This window comes from Schistosoma haematobium, chromosome 1 (assembly GCF_000699445.3).
Source record: "Schistosoma haematobium chromosome 1, whole genome shotgun sequence".
Classification (NCBI taxonomy): Eukaryota; Metazoa; Platyhelminthes; class Trematoda; order Strigeidida; family Schistosomatidae; genus Schistosoma; species Schistosoma haematobium.
The window spans coordinates 19,841,648-19,859,761 of record NC_067196.1 but is presented as its reverse complement, the minus strand read 5'-3'; the positions used below and the strand labels follow the sequence as shown (position 1 = coordinate 19,859,761).

General features: G+C 31.2%; 1 protein-coding gene across 1 annotated transcript in view; it reads right to left on the bottom strand.

Moving 5' to 3' along the window:
- SNAI2_2 (Snail 2) overlaps window positions 1-18,114 on the bottom strand; it is a 109,913-nt gene that overhangs the window by 34,563 nt on the left and 57,236 nt on the right. Inside the window, exons 28-39 of the mRNA XM_051212307.1 lie at window positions 17,970-18,022; window positions 16,111-16,383; window positions 14,875-15,075; window positions 12,435-12,686; window positions 11,867-12,067; window positions 9,473-9,807; window positions 8,112-8,182; window positions 7,279-7,433; window positions 5,665-5,971; window positions 2,351-2,776; window positions 976-1,280; window positions 35-189 (exon numbers count right to left, since the gene is read on the bottom strand). Of these exons, the coding sequence (XP_051073340.1) occupies window positions 35-189; window positions 976-1,280; window positions 2,351-2,776; window positions 5,665-5,971; window positions 7,279-7,433; window positions 8,112-8,182; window positions 9,473-9,807; window positions 11,867-12,067; window positions 12,435-12,686; window positions 14,875-15,075; window positions 16,111-16,383; window positions 17,970-18,022 (2,734 nt within the window). The remainder of the gene's footprint in view (window positions 1-34; window positions 190-975; window positions 1,281-2,350; window positions 2,777-5,664; window positions 5,972-7,278; window positions 7,434-8,111; window positions 8,183-9,472; window positions 9,808-11,866; window positions 12,068-12,434; window positions 12,687-14,874; window positions 15,076-16,110; window positions 16,384-17,969; window positions 18,023-18,114) is intronic.

The following is an 18,114-nucleotide window of genomic DNA, read 5'->3' as shown; positions in this document are numbered from 1 at the left end:
TTTATTTAAAAAGTAAGATGATTTATCTGCTTACTTAGTGTGAGAGAAATGTGGTGTTCCAAGGCGAGAATGATGATGTAATCGAGAGTATAATGTATCACCAGGTTGAGGTTTCAGTGATGTATCCATAAGCAATCGTGTTAAACCACGTAGACCAATTACAATAGACTGATTGCATTCAATTGATTCCTACAGATTAAAAAGTGTTTACTAACAACTTCTAATCACAAAGAAATCTGTGCGTATAATGTACATATATTAAAGAGAAAATATCTAAGTGAAATATTCCAAATTTACGACAGAATGTTTACTGCTCGCGACAACAGAGGAAGGGTAGAAATGAATAATCATTGGTTATTTTGCGACTTTTCTATTCGTCCTTGGTTGTCCATTCGTTACCTCATAGGTATAGCTTATTATTTGAATATTTTTGTCAAAACCATAGCTTTAATATCCTTTATATATATATAATCTGGTAGTTGGGTAACGGTTTTATTTTCGAAAATCTATTTGATTGGAATCGGTAAATCATCCATTTGACCATCATAGTAAGCTTTCAATATTTATCAACTCGACATAGATAACATATTTTTTTTGTTCACATCTTAAGACGAATCACTGTATGTATCATGAAATGTAATGTGAGGATTTAATGACATTGAGATGAAATTCAAATTATCCGGAGAAGTTATAAAACTAAAATTTCAGCTTACTGGGATTCAGGGACATTAAGGGGATTTACAATCATTTTATTTCTAGCTATAATTTGCTGCCATAGTCTGAACGATTGTAAACTCATTTGGTATTGTATGAGAGTCTTATAAATAATTGATAAACAAGGAAGCAGACATCTTGAATATTGACGGTTCTCTAAGGATTATCTCAAAAGTGTCAAGTTAAATGAGTAAATTAGAAACATGTGTGTTGTTTTGATTAGAGTAAACTCGGTATAAAAGTGACTGTTCATCAACATACCTCTGAACTTGTTAGTTGTCCGTTATCAGATTCTATTTTAATTGAGTAGATATTTTGCTGAGCATCTGATGCAGAGGATAATAATTCTAAGTAATTTGTCCAAATTCTTTCAAATTCTCTACGATCTAACCAACCCATAGCGTTAAGACGGGTAATGTTCACTATTAAATGATCTAAATCCAAGTTTACAAATGAATTAATGCAATCTGACGTTTTCACATCATCAGATTCATGAAATGACATATTAATTGAACTGTAACTGTATGAACTAGATACGTTCAAAGTATGTAGGAGACGAGAAATTCCTGGAAGAAAAAGAAACAGAATATGATGCGTCTTAGAGGTGAAGTAAATTCACTAACTGAAAATGGATAAGCTCTATATATGATGCAGTGTTTAAAAACAAGGGTTCAATAATAATCATCAAATAGATTTACCGAAAATTTAGTTATCAGAACAATTTGTGAGATTTAACACAGAAAATTGTTCAATTAACCGTCGAAATTGTGGTTCCTCAACAAATGAGGTGGAAATCGCGTAGTTTTGTACAACTTAACTTACACAATAAAATTTTTGTTTGTTCCAACATTTATTCATTGTATTTTCTGTCAGATAGTATAAACGCTACCACTTACTCATGAAATACAATGTTTTTCCATTCTGTAATTCATTTATTGTCGTTGATAATTCACGAAGTGCACAGATTACTCACCGCATGATTTCAGGATACGTCTTAGAGCTCAATTATATTCCTTTCGGATATTACTTACATTATGAGATTCCAAGGACGGACAATAACAATTTAAGTTCACCGTTGGTAAATCTGCTAATGTCAGTTTGTAGATTCAGTCGTTTAGATACAAACACATTCTCGAAGATCCCACCATTATTCAGTGTTGCATGTAAAGTAGAAACTAAAAATCGGAATTGTTGTCAGGATAATTCACGATCGAAAGCTGGTAATAGTCTAATGGAAATATGAGGGTGATATTCATCAACACTTTTCCCCATAGGTAAATTTCAATTCTCAATTTCTATCAGCTGATAAAAAATTATACAACCCAGACATTTTACTTTTGTTTTGGAATTCCTAAATACTACTCATAAAATCACTCTCAAAAACTAGCGTCACAGGAAAGTAAACTTATCAGGACAACAAAAACATCTGGTTCTGATTATAGGAAGCTATTTTCAAAGTAGTTTTAGCAATCCAATTTGATAATTTAGTTATTGAAGCAACTTAATATATCTGTACTGTAACTAACCAAAGAAAAATATAGTTTTATGAATTTTAATATTTATTAGATTAATATCGATTAATGATATGAAAAATACAAACAAATAATATACAACTCTAATATAATAAAATAGTTACCTAAGGTGCAAATGTTTAATTGACCAACTATATCTAATCCCGTTGACTGAATAAAGTTAGAACGTAACAGTCTACACTTGCCAATCAGTTGACTTGGTTGAATAAATCCACCTTCTATATTTCCTAATCTTGTCTGATTCGTATTGGAATTTAATATGGAAAACGATGCAACTGAGGCAGTTGCGGCACAAAAGTAAGAAAGAGTCGATGCACAAATCGAATCAGGCCACCATAAACCCATAATAGGTGGATGTAAAGGAGTGAGTAAATTATTTAATAAGATTGTTGTAGATAATTGTGCAGGTAATAATGACGATGACTTTGTTATCGATTGCTGTATATATTCATCTAGGATTCTTTGAACAGCAATTATCATATGTTGGTTGGTTGATTTAGACCAAATTGTTGTATACTCAGAAAGACATGCTAAATATATGGAAAAATAATACAAGCATTTTAGGCAGTAGACACGAATACAGTATTTTTAATGACGAACATTGAGTTTGGTAAAAAGTTTACTTTAGCGAAATAACCCTTTCTGGAAACTTCATATATATCTGACAAATTATAAGTCTATGAAATGTAGTAATGGAAAATACTAACTGTTAAAAATCAAAATTCCATATTTTAGAATATCATAAGCGGTAATCTGAAATGTCAGTATATAGTTTGAAATTGAAAGTTACCGTAAACGGAGGATTTACGAAACTAGAGAAATACGATAACTATCGTTGTAAACAGAGCAAATGTGAGTATCATTAGCCTAATGGTTTAAATGAGGATTTAATATGAATGATCACCAAGACTTCGGGATAGAAACAACCTTTATAATAGAAGTAATAATGACGAAATAAAAGAAACATTTAAGTGAACATTGGAGAAGTGAAAAAGCTAGGTTTATGGCGAAGAGGGGAATCAAATACATTTTTTTTATATACACTATAGTAACTGTGTGGATACTGAAAGTTACTGCAATGTACGTTACGTGTATGCCATTTGGAATATGTGACTGGATTTTGTAAATAGTATCAAAGGATAGGTCTGAAACTAAAAGCATTAAATATTGCAGGATGAAAGATGTAAATAATTTGCATCATCTCATCAGATCATGAATTTTTATATTTTAATAAAGATTTTTCCCATATCTATAATTTGTTACAGACAGGGTTAAATTCGTCTAAGACTACTTGAACATGAAAAAAATCGAGCTGTGAAATCAATCACAGTGAACGTACTATAGCGACATAAACTTTAATATACTTCAGCGAATTAATGAAAATATTCAAAAGGGAGCATAGAAATGGCGCTAAGTATATAAATCTTAGTAGTTTCTCATATAGATTCGTTAGAAAGCTACATATACAATAAATAAATCTAAGTATTTTTAAAATGAGTGTATCACTTTTGGACTACTTTCGTTAGAATATGAAGATTGACACCATTTAGTTTTAATTATCATCATTCGCATACCTAAAACTTCATATTTGACCAAGAATTTTTTTTCATATAAGTGATTGCACGACATTACAAATTTTAATCTTTAAAATTGAAGACAATTACCAAGTAGTGACTGGTCCAAAACAATCAGAGTATTGTAGCTGAATAGGGAGGTAAATATTTTAAAACGCCTAGGATGTAAGACTAGTCACACTACATAACATCTTTAAAATTCATTTGTACTGGTTATTTGAATCTGGCCATTGATTTTTAGGACTGCAATTGATCCGGCTGGCGAGTCCCGAACAGAGAAAACCGCGCGGGTTGAATTCCACTGCTAGCTACCTCTGCTTAATCTTAGCTTCAAAAGTTCACTTGGATTTACCAATGTGACAAATAGCTTGAACAAAATTGAGCGAAAAATATAATCTCGCGAGGCGGGATCGTGGATGCACACTGCTGAGAAGTCCCACAATAGGACGAAACAGCCATTCAATGCTTCCAGGTTTTCCATGGTGGTCTAGCTTCAATTGACTCACGATCTCAACCATCAAAAAATATAACTTCAATGTAACATCTAACCAATAAGATGAATAAGTAAATAAATGCTAAGAACAGTTTACTCATAGATGTTTATGTTAATGAATTATTTCCTTCATGAATATAAATTAGGATCTATTTGTTAAATTTTATGAATCAGCAGAACTCATTTGAAGTCTAACATGACAAATCACACAAACAAAATGAATTTTACATAGTCAAATGAGAACGGTAAAACTAATCCGTTGACTCCATCACTATAAAGCAATCAGTAAAATGTGTACATCAGAAATGTTAGTAAACTAAAACTGATTTCTATAATTTTGACCGAGGTGGTAAACCCTTTAGTACTCTCTTTCAATAAAATTTTACTGTGTGGATTATTTAAGTGCATAAAACTAAAAAGAATCAAAGAAAACAGTTCACATATCATTAAACTTGGTTGAATTTTACTGGTTACGTTTGTAAAGTGATTGCATTTGAGCTAGATGACTCAAGATTAGTATGTACTTTATTTAATATTGGATAGTTCGTAAATGTCATATACGAGAGAAAGGTTAATTGTTTATCGTTCGTCACTGAAAATGTGTTTTTGTATAATAAATTATAAATCATCATGATTTGTGGACATATCATTACATAAATTAAAGGAATTTGTTAACTAGGATTCACGTTTGAGAATTATTTTACTTATGAAAATTAAAAATGTAAAGGTAAGAGACTGTCCATCATTTAGTGCAATTTTCGCACGTAAATTTGAGAAAATCTTGATTCGGAAAAATTTAATGATAATCCTGAAGTGTTGTATTCTGAAAACAAAGAGAGAAAACGACAACAATCGGAAGGAACAACATACTTAGTCGTAGGTAGAGGTAGACAAACGTGAGACTGTTAACCTGTCTTATAGAGAAGAGTTTTATGCGGGATATGTTAGAACATGGTATGGATACTTTGCCGAACACTTTCAAAGCTACTTATTTTGGGGTGTTATTGATAGCTACAAAATTTATAAGAAATGTAGATTAACTAGATATTCCCAAGACTTCAATTGAAAAATGTTTGACTTTTGATGCAATTTATCACTGATACATGAAATTTAGAAACACATAAATTTATACTAATTAAGTTTTATGATTGTAGTTACAATCTTAATCATTCATATTGTTTCCACTTCAAAGGAACATGACACTATGAATGAGTTTCGATTAAAAACATTTCAGTGATAGAAAATTGACATCATTTTTAACTCTATCTGAAACAAAAAAAGGTGGTTTGAAAGTAAAGCATATCTTTAAAATTAAATTCGTTCAATCAAAAAGAAACTAAACATTATTTACCTGATTTATCAATCATCCATATGAAGACAAGAAAGATAGATAAAATCTTTTTACCATCACCACCGAACAAATCCACTCCTTTGGCAGAACGATTTAGTGCTGTTTGTAAAATATAATTTAATAATCGAAGACTAGTTTGTATCATTGTTACAGATATGATATAATATCGTGGAGGTTTATTATTATTATCATCATCCTTGTTCATAATTTGTGACTGATTTAATACATGATCAGTATTGGAATAATTATTGCCTGAACAAACACTAGCTATCTTAGAATATGGATAACCCATTGAATGAAAAAAGAACTGAAATAATAATAAAATAAAGAAAAATAAGAGAACAAATTAACTGAGATTGTTTGGGAAAGAATTCTAAATAAATGTTAAATCATAAAAGAAGTTTGTCAATAAAATATAGAAAAAAAATGAGGCTCTGAAAAAAAGTTCATTTATAATGTTGGATTGAGGATAGGGAATTTTAATATTTGTTACAAAATCACACAAAATTTCTGTCCTGATAGTTTTTAGATAACCATTTGAACCATTAAGTTAATAACAGTTAAATAAGACTTGTAGATTCAAGAATTTACTACGTGGAGCGGTGGATTATTGAGTAAAGGATTCGGCTTTCAACTGTTGTCTCACAGGTTCAAACCCCGATCTACTTCAGTTAGGGCAATCGGGTAATACAATCAACAATCAAACAGACAATGAAGTCAAAATCCCAGTAAATAAAACTACGATTGGTGAATTGTATGATATAACATGGTTGATTTTTTTTGCTTACTAACGTAACGGTCCAGTTTTCTTTGGACATGTGAAATATAGAGAACATTCCATGTCAAAAACGGAATAACGTTTCTTTTAGGAATATTCTTAATTTTTACCATGAAGAGCCAAAACATTAATGGTTTTTCACAACTAAATGTGCGATTTCCGGATACAAATGGCAGAAAAAATCAATGAAAAAGTGAAAAGATCTGAAAATCCATTTCCAGTTTGGCAGTAAGACGTAACGTTGACAATTAAAACACCAATTAGATCTATTATACTTCTAAATGAATGGAAAAAGCAGTCGGAGAGACAGCAAATAATGATAAATGAAAGTTTCTCAATGTTTATTTTATGCATCAATACGTAAAATTGATGTAAACTCATTACTACAATAGTGTTAGATCTATGCAAACTAAATTTTTTAACCACTGCTGATCCAAACAACTGGCTAGTTAATTCCTTCACAAACACTGTATTAAACACAAATTATATGAAATATGAAAGGGGAATCGGACGTTTTCTATCCATATCATGACATTTTATGTCGATGATTATTGTTGATTTCTCCAAGTTTTTATCAATCATTCCAACCACATTTAGGGTGTTTTTATTCGTGTTCGAATCCATGTGAAATTGCAAATAGACAATGCTAAAAAGTTTAGAAACTACAACAAAATATTCGTTGAGTGATTAATTGTGTTATTCAGTTCACAAATGATGTGTCAGTTTACGATGTAAAAAGAAAATTTTGCAGCGGTATATGAAATATTCAGAACGATATTTAAAAGGATAAACGTTTTTATGCGACAGTTTAAGAATAAGTTTAATTCTAAACATACTTCGATAAGAATGAGTAGAAAACTCAATGCATCTGTTTCCTTTTCAATTGGTACTAAATCCCCCAGTGGTAAATGAGGTAAAACTCGAAGAAACTCTAATAAAGCGAATGATAGACCGGTTAAATATGTTTGTACAGAATCAGCCAAATTCGGATCTAGAAATTTTTGCGTTAAAGAAGATAAGTTTATGATGTTAGAATCAAGTAAATATAAATATTACAGGACCTTAAGATAAAAATAATAGTGTGTAAAAGAGAGATGACACATTCAACCCCATTATTACCTTGTTCAACAGTACGGTCGTCGCGTTCTGATTACTTTCGACAGTAAACATGAGGGAAGTGATATTACACGCCGCCGATTGCCCCAGTACACTCCGTAGTACGAGTACAATCTTAAACCCTAAATTTGTTGTTATTTTTTTGTGTTCCAAGAGGTCAGCCTAGTATGATAAGGTATCATGGGAAACATTTTCCACTCAATGTCATCATACCATCTCGGTTGGTATTTGAGGATTGCTTCTATTGGTGAACAATCTATTCAACTACCATGGCGCTCGAGTGATTTTACTAAATCATATTTTATCTACTAACTACAAATCGACATTAGTCTGTGACACCTGCTCACGCTACCGTCCAAGTGAACATGCGCACATCATAAGTAAATCATCGTCGTCCCTCTCGTAGCAGTAGTTAGCCTACATCGCATATGAATATTTATCTTATAGACCAATTTAACAAGTATTTAGTGATTCAAATGTAATTTATAGGACTCCAAAACCAATTAAAATAATGATGCTCCATTAATCAAATGAACAGGAAAAAAAGGATTACCTTCAATTTCTGTGAACAATTCACTGGGATTTGTTACAATATTCTGTATATTTTGAAACAGAATTTTCTGACTGAAATGAATAATTGATTGAAGAATGAAAGTTATAGCTAGATATTTTCAAAAGATAAATTACTTATTTAATTTATGCTGATTGCCTTCACAACTCGATAGATAGAAAGAGATCAACATCAAGGGCTAAATGATATGGCAAAAGTTACTACTCAACAATAAACTAGGGTAATTAGACTGAACTAAAAATGGGGAATAGATATGACGATATTACAAAAATGTATTCATAATGATATTTTACATCACATGAAAGTGAGCCTTTAAATATATTCCACGAGCGGCAAATTAGTTCGTTCTGATGGGTTTGTTTGTTACTAGTTGTTTCCTTAATCTTCGTTTTACTTTTCATTGATCTAAGTAAGATGCTGATAGACGTTTTCCCTATCACACGTAAATTTGTTATTGTTTGGGTGTACTGACTCCAATGATGACAGACCGTAGCATCCCACCACTAGTTTATTTTCGTGAATGAATGGGTAGAAAATTCGTCCGCCTTGTGCAATGTAGTATTTCTTGCAATAGGTATAATTCATTTTTTCGATGACACTAAATTTGCTTTTTTCCGCTGTTTTGTCTTTCAGTCTGTATATAGTAGAATGAAGTGATTGTGTTGGTTTGTGAGCAACATAGATTCCAAAACTTTTCGAAATGCTCGTATTAACTTCTGAGAATTCCTTAATATACGGTAGAACGATCTCTCTCCTGGTGTGCAGGTGGTGGTATGTCCATGTGCTAAACATCTGCAGATGAAGTTGGTGGGTATCTATCTTTATAGAAGAAAGGCAAAAGATGAGGTACTTCAAATTTTTCGTGCAGTGACAGTGCTGCAATGAACTCTCTTCGCAGTGAGTAGCATTTACTCACAAATATTCCTAGACGTTGGATCGCCGTTGTAATTTGGCATTTGATCATTATGGGATGGGTTCTTGTATATTTGTGTTTTAATTGTTGCTGTCCTATTGACTAAGAAACCTCGGATAAACTTTCCTTTTTTGAATCTTCTCCTGTAAATCGGATGTCGTTGAAGACGCGGAGTTCTTTGGACGAAATCGTGGGATCGTTCCTTACATAGTGAATGCACACCAAACCAAAATGTGAGGTATTTTACATTCGAAGTGCGACAATTATGTACTCTGTATGTTACGAAGGTCATCTTAGGATAGCATATAGTCGCTTGATATTTCAATCCATAGATGTTGAGTTTCAAAATTGATCCACATTATACGATATAACTGTATTACATATTTCAGTATGAATGAATAAATCTGGGAAACTATAGAGAAAAACTTACGCAACTCGAAATAAGACATTTACACAAGGTGTGATATGTGATGTTTTTGAACAAGGTTTATGAGTTTGATTTGTAATTTCAGGTACAGCAGAAAGGGAATTTAGAGATAATGATGAAGACGCGGATGACGAACCAAGTACCAAAGCATAGTACAGTATTCGTGGAGAGCATCGAAGGCATACAGAATTAAGAATATTGGATATCTTTTTTTCCTTAATATTCGAACATTCTGACAGAGCATGAATCAATCGAATTCCATTCAATGCAGCTGATAAATTATATTGCATCAAGAGATCTTTTGCTGAATTCAATAACCAAGTGGTCTCATTAGGTTGCTATAATGTTTTAAAGAAAAAGACCAATGGAAATATATCTATCTATTGGAAATTAAGGATACGTTTAGATAAAGTAAACGATAGATGACTTAAGAATATTCTACAGTATGAAACAGTCGGAGTTGAATAACTATAAAATTAAAAAAGGTTGGTTTTATAGCAGCCTTCCACAAATTTTTATTTGCATGACCTACTTCGCTAGGTCATATAAGAGGCCAAGAAAGGCCTGTTATATTTTTATCATCTATTCACTGTGATCTAGATATTTGATCCACTACTATGTATACGAATGTGTCATTTTGACTGAACGCATGTTTGCATCTTGATCATCATCTATTCCCCTTTTATTGATTGTAAACACAGACAATCAATGACTTTACTCACGTATTGATTAGCACCAATGAAAAATACACACATTCTTCATTTTCACTCAATTACTCTCCAGTGTGCTTGTGAATTTAGTTGATTATTAACAATACGCACTTTCCCAAAACAACTGGTATTCTGCCTTTTGAATACTCCCAACTGAATTCATAACGATACTAAGAAAATTAGATTGCTAATATATGCATAGTTAAAAGGTTATCACAGTTTGCAGTCAAAAATGAGGAAGTAACCTCAACAATCTTGTCACTAAAACAACGTTCAGTAAAATACGATAATGGATAGGATCAAGTCCATTATAACATAGAATTTACAAGAAGGATATAAGAAGATGAGTGATTAATACAATGAGAATATAAATTGTGTTCACCATAAAAACACAACACACAAAGAGTGCATAAAAATGCACATAATTACAATTGATTTTGAATAGTCTTAAATATTTAGATTTTACAGAGAGTAATTTCATCATATATCAACTAAAAAATGTATCAGAGAATTTCCAGTTTCAGCAACCCTGAGGCTTCTATACACGAAATCAAAAGTAAATTATTGATAATATTGTATTTGCAATGACACTACTAGACAATATCATCATACCGTGAGCACGAAGTAGTAGAATATTTCTCCTTGAGGAATCTGAAAATAAAGTTGGGTTAATGGTGGTCTTAATGAACTGAGAGCATAGCAACAAGGTCCAAAGGGCAACTGCTCGAGGCTGATCACACACGGTCTTTACATGAACAGATTTCGATGTGTTATTTCAACACTTTAAAAGGCTTTACCACCGGAGTAAGATGAGGTATGAAATTCTCAGGGCCGACATTTACTAAATCCTTCTTTCCTCCGTGAGAGGCCAGCATAGCTATAGATGCTGGTTGTCCAACGGAAATACGGTACTAATATTACACCCCTCTACAGTTAGTAGTATGACTTCACCCCGGACCTTAAATTTTTTTTATTACTTTACCTTTCTTCAACCTACCTGCTTGGAATGATGAAACCTAGAGGTACAACTATTCCAGTAAATATGGCTCCACTGAATCATTACGATAGACAAGTCCGACCACCACGTTAAGGTAGCAGCTACAGTCAGGGAGGGGTATTTCAGTTAGCAAAATATCGAACAAAGTCTCTGGAAGTTGGAAAGGAATTCTACTTATTAGCACTTTAGGTTAACGTGTTGCGAAATTTATTTTAGATACCACTTTTATGTTAAACAAGGAAAAAGGATATAGAGAAACGGTTTACACTCGTTCGTCAGCAGAAAACCTATTTGATCAGCTTAATTTTAGGCACTAAAATAGAATGGGATATACTGAAACAATAAGTATGATTGCGTGTCTAGAACATGGAACTTGAAGAAAATGGATCACAAAATTATTCACCTATTGCTAATACCATGTCTTTTATCACTTCAGAAATGAAGATCGAAATATACACTGATTGAATGTATCAAATCATATGAATATGGAAATAAAACAGAATATATATCTAAACAAACTTGAAACAATTGAGGATTGATACATAGGTCTAGAGCAAAAAATATTTCTCAAGACGTAGAAAATATCTGACAAAATGACTTCAGTATTAAATAAAATTTTTGTCATATAGGTAATTAATTTCAATTCCTAGTAAACAAGGAAAAGATTAGGATAGACATTATTACACTGACCTTTATGATTGCGTTAAAATTAACATGAGTTAATGTGCTGGGAGAAATATATTTCTCAGTTTTATCAGGCTTTTCATTCGTAAATTTGATAATTTCGTCGAGCAAATTAAGTAATCTATCTGATTTCAAATTGTTCTTGAGTGTTATTAAACGCGCGCGATAGTTCAACAGGACATGATATGGCACCATGCACTGTAGTTTCTGTAACCAATAAAATGAAGTGTAGAATATAAACTACTGATAAACTTAAGAGTAATATAAGTATAAAGTAATGTTTTTAGTAAACAAACAAAATGAGGTCAGAGATGGCTAAAAACACGCTTTAGAAAATGATTGGAGAACTATCCGAATTATTTTATCGTAAAACATAAACTTTTAAAATCTAGTAACATGAAGTAATGCATATTTGTATTCAGATTTCCATGTGAAAATGAGTGCGTTTATACATTCACTTTCATTGGTGAAACATGATTTCTTATGGTGTTTTCGCGGAGTGGACAAGCAATCCCGACCTTGAAAGCGCATGAATAGTACATACATGAAAAAAAATTCAAGTAAAACAAATTACCTCGACCTTATTATCACAGGTTTTAAGAATCCATTCTAATATATTACAGGCTTTAATAGATGCAATAATTCGTAAACTGATTGGCATAGTACTCCTTGTACAAGTTGAACAATGTTTTCTTTTTTCAAATGAAACCAGCTTACATTGAGGAGTAATAAATATATTGAACAATGTGTCAATTTGATAAGATGTTGATTCTGTATGAATTTTGTCAAACATATTACTGAGAATAAAGTGTATCTGTTCAAGAGACTGAAAGATTTAGAGCAAATGATAATAATAACAACAACAATACCGATATTTATGTGTGAAAATTCGACAAATCAAAATATTGGTTTAATACAATATCAAAAGTAACCTCTTATATAGATTAAAAATAACTGAGGTATAGACAACCTGATTGCAACTATGATTCGTTTAATGTGCCTTTAAACAATATAGAGTTTATTAACTTCAATTTTTAGATCGTTATAAAGAAGAAATTTGATAAACCGGTTGTTGATAAACTTGATTGAATTTTGTCTCATTTTTGTCAACATACATGCAACCTGGGAAGATTGCCTTGATAAAGCAATTTTCACATGTTTTACGGCAGAAATAGATTTTGCGGCTAATAGTGGAATCCTGGATAAGCGTTCCATCCTATTTCGGACTTATCATATAGATGTACATGCATCTGTGTTGGTATTCACACAAGGACCCAATCCCAGTGACCTTCGCTTTAAAAGCTCAACACGTTATTTACTGTGTGACTGAGTCCAGATAGCCACTAACTTTTACATCCAGTATGATATTCAGACCATTGTTGGAAGGGATCTGAATAACCGCATTGTTGATAGTCTTGAACTAATTCTAATAAATCTTCATTGGACGAAATTGAGCGTTCCAGATCCTACTTTTAGTCATAAATATATCTGTTCCATTAGATATTCAAATTTTAATTTATTCACCGAGTCAATTGTAACAATCGTTCTCAACCTATCGTTGTGAAAGAGACACCTTTCTCATTACATCGACTATTAAAAAAAAACTGTTTCTTCACGTTGAAATATTACATGTGTGTTTATGATTATCAGGATTGTATTGATAGCTAGTGAAGTAAATTTATTTATCAGTTGTTGGATTTAAACACAAAGCGTACGGGTCAACAGTGGATATGATGATTAACTTTCCAGATGAATTACACAACTACCAATCCATATCAATAAAAGCTAATAAATTTTGAACTAAGTGCTATGAATTTCTCTTACATTCGTGGTTTCGTTTAACAGGTAACTTCATACAGATCACAAAATTGTTGGCTTTTCAGTTAGCTAAATCGCTCGAAGATGTATAGCGTATCTTTTTGTTAAACTTGAAATGAGAAAGGTGTTTATCAAACTTAATCTTAAGCTATATTCTAAAATGAACGAATTAATAACTTTTGGAATTACGTAATACATACACAAACTTGTGTTTTTGAACTCTTTTTCCGCCGGTTGTCTTGCAACACGTCCAGATTATTGCTGTTCTCAATTCAATAGTTTCATTGGAAAATATGGACAAGGAAGATTACTTACTTAGTATTTACGAAGTACTTAGTGCGAGGTTTGTGATTATGTATCATCAGTATTCAGTTTGTAGACGTCGTGCGCAGTTATTAAATTATAATTTCGCCAATTAAGTGTCCATGAGGATTAGCTCATTTAAAGAATAACTTTCATTTTAAAGCAAGTAAATCATGAATGCCTAGCACTAATCAGCTGTTCCCAGTTAATGATGAATACCTCAAAATTCCGTCAACGGGCCATGACTTATAGTATATTGAAAATGAAATTGTTATACCACACTGGTAAGATTATATTTTTGGCCTTATATCTGACTCCAGTTAGGTCGTATGTTGATTGCTATCAAAATATACAACCCGGCTACCCTCGTATATAATCATCGACTTAAATCGCGTTAATGAATAACGGAATTAAATTAATCAAATATGGGAATAGATTTCGAATACGTATGTTTCACACAATTCGTTGATCCAGACAAATGATCAGAGAAATGAAGCGAAGAGAGCGAAGCAAAACGAAACAACCCACAGTGCAGAAGGCAAGTGCGTCAACTTAATTTAATCAAGCATGACTGAATATTTATATTCACACAAAAATAAATTAAAGACACGAAATTAATGGGGTAAGCAATTAACACACACACGATCATATGAACAGTCAGGATTTATAAGCGAATAATTGGCAAGGTCAAAATGTGGTTTGAGAAGAAGGAATGAATTCGTTTGTCCAGAAGCTAGAATAGCCCATGTGGACTTGACATAGTACCAGCCACTACAAGAGAGCGTAACATTGAATGGGGACAAGTTTGACTTTAAATGAAATTTTTAACTACTTTTTGTTACAAATTCACAATTTAAATGACTTGGAATGAAAATAAATTAACTTAATCTTACCATCAACGAAAGATTTTCCATAAACCCATCATGAATTTGTTTAAATGCGCTTTTGGAATTCGATAACTGCGACATTAAGTCACAAACAATAGGTTCTCCTGAATGCCACATATTGAGTAGTCGTATGATTTTCTTTCGGTATGAATAATTCACATGACCATCACTTACTGGTGATAAGAGATTTTGCAAGACAATATCGACCTTTAATAGAAAAAGTAGATATGTAGATATCAGTCATGTATTACATTTTATAAATAAATAGGACAGTTTTACATCGGTTACAGCCTAATCAAGTTGATAGTGTTTAAAAATAATCTAAATGTGATTTCAATTGAGAATGAAAAATGACTGTAATGGTGTATTAGATTAAGGTGCTTTCATTTTTTAATAAAACATAAACACAAAGCCAACAACAGGAAAAAGTATTAAACTGAATTGTAGGAATATGAGAAAAATGAAAACAATACAATGCAGGTTCAGAACCGAATAAACAATGGTTAAAATTGTTGTACAGATCTAATGAGACTTCAACTATATTGTAAACCGAAAGTGGAGTAATTGAATGTACCCGTATAGATCAAGATGACAGTAAGTTGATTTATGGATTGATCTTAAGTCTTCATTTGACTCTTTTCAATACTTTTTTTCGTTGAACTTCAATTCCAACTGATATTAAAAATAAAAAAACGATTAGATACATACAACAAAGGTTTCAGTCAGACTAATTAATCCAATTCATCAGTTTTACTAACTTAATTAAACTCGTTTACACAGAACCTCACACCAAACTTAAATACTGCCCACTCACTACAAGCCAGTAGTGTTTTGAAAGTATTCATGATTCAATAGAAAAAATGTCGTTAGAAAATTCAAATTTCTAGATAAACCATATCTTCTCATGAGAAGTGTTTGATTCTGCAGCAAATATATTTAGAAATTATTTCAATAAAACACATACCCATAGTCAATTATAGTACAGCATGGATACATCATTATTAGATGGATGAAGAGTGATGATACAGACTGATTAATCAAACTTTGATAGATCAAGTTGTAGAAACTTGTGATTTAATACATGAAAGAGTTTAAGGAAATAAAGCAGAGATTTATATGTTTTCATTGATTACCAAACTGATACTGTTTTTTTTTAAAAAAGGATAATTTACAATAAAAGAAACCTATAATTTTAAACAGAAAAAGATCGCTAATTCACTGCAATAACTGATACAAACTTACATTGTTTGAATTCAACTGTGATTGAATATACGATATCATAATGAACTGATGAACAAGTTCTAAATTTATACTTGTCCAATTGGAATCTATGTAAAAATTAGGTAAAAATATTTTAAATGAATTATCATCATTGTTGTTAGGAAAAGATTTTGTATGATAATTGCTCAATAGAATATTCATTATATTTAATTCTTTTGAATAGATTAATTGATACCATAAGAAACAGAGCAATGGTTCATATTTTCCAAGTGCGTAAATTGTTTTATGAATAACCTATAAATAAAATAAGAAACACTGGTAAGAATAAAATCTATTCGAATGCAAACTGACGATAATTTTGACTGTACATGATAATGAGAACACTATTTGGAATATATATATATATATATATATATATATATATATATATATATATATATATATATATATATATATATATAACGATTAAAACGTCATAGTATTACATAATTAATTAATGAAATTAGATAATTCTACTGATTTGAAAATATCAGTTGAAAACAGACATTTTTCATATTCTAGTTGGTAATTAATTGTATATTAGTCCGATAAACTCCATTAATATAACCTTCTATCATGAATGCTAAAATATTGTTGATTACTAAATTAAGATCAAGCATGACTCTGAAATTCTATTACCGATTATCATTCATGTTTAATCAAGAGTATAAAGGAGGGATTTGAATACAACTACCAAATGTTTATATGAATGGACAGATTCAGTTTAACTAAAGAGTTATTAGTTGATTGAGTGGTAATTGATTTTTCACACTAAGCACATAGCAACTTTATAAACTATTTATTTACTGAAAAATTTAACGCCATAACAATATTGGCTTTAGGTAAAAAAAAAAGGAAAAGTGAGTATAATTTCATTTTTATAGGAAAAATAGAACCGTGTGAAATAATATATCAATGATATCGTAGTAAACATTTCATATTTTGCAGTAGCCTTGAAAATAGAAAGGATACGATGATGAAAATTGATAACTGGCTTGAATTGGTATAAGATCAAAAAATCGTGTAACGATCAAATGAGTCCTCTTATTTACTTATTTCCATGAATAATTATGAATCGTTATCTATGTACAATTTTTAGATGTATGAATTTTGTGTTTGTTTCTCTTACTCATTAGAAAATAGTATGGTATACACTGACAAAATAGTTCACACAGTGATTACTTTTTACACCAATCCACAAAACTCATGATTGTCACATTAATCTATACAGGACATAGCTTAACACACACATACAAAAATACAATCCGTACACTTTTAGAGACGTATACATCTGGCCTGATGAATTAAGTGTGTCGGAAATATAACTATTTGCGATGTATTCCGTTTCGCACTTTTAATATTATCCTGTCAGGTGAAATTGATTATACTACGTAATTAGTCTAAGAAGTCAACGAGATTAACAGGGTTCTAGAACAACTGAAGTTAGATTGCTCCATTGAAAAACGTACATATACACATGCGAAAGTGGTAAACCTTTATTCATCCCACTAATCTCTAGTGCTTCAACAACGATAATAAATGGATGAAATAGCAAATAATTTACAGTAGTTTACTAAATAACTGTATTTTGAATATATTTAATTAAATTTTGTATTTAAGTCTATTTTTGTATAGTCAGCAAACGCGAAACCACATATAAGGTTAATAATGCCAGACATTTAATAAACAGAATATATAGAGTTGACTTAGTAAATAAACATAAAAACACTACAAAATTAACTTCAAGGAAATAGAGTCGACCAAAGAGGACGGAATAGAAATGAAAGCAGATACCGGAAAACATCAATTCAATTTTCAATGAGTGAATTAAATCTTCATACCTGGATTAATGAGGTTATCTGCTTAATGTTCCATTCAATATTCATGCAAAAGTCTAAAAACGAAAACAGAAAATCACCGTGATACAAAAATTATGTTTACTACTACTTACATAATGCTTTTAAATAAATTTATGTCTTCATAGAA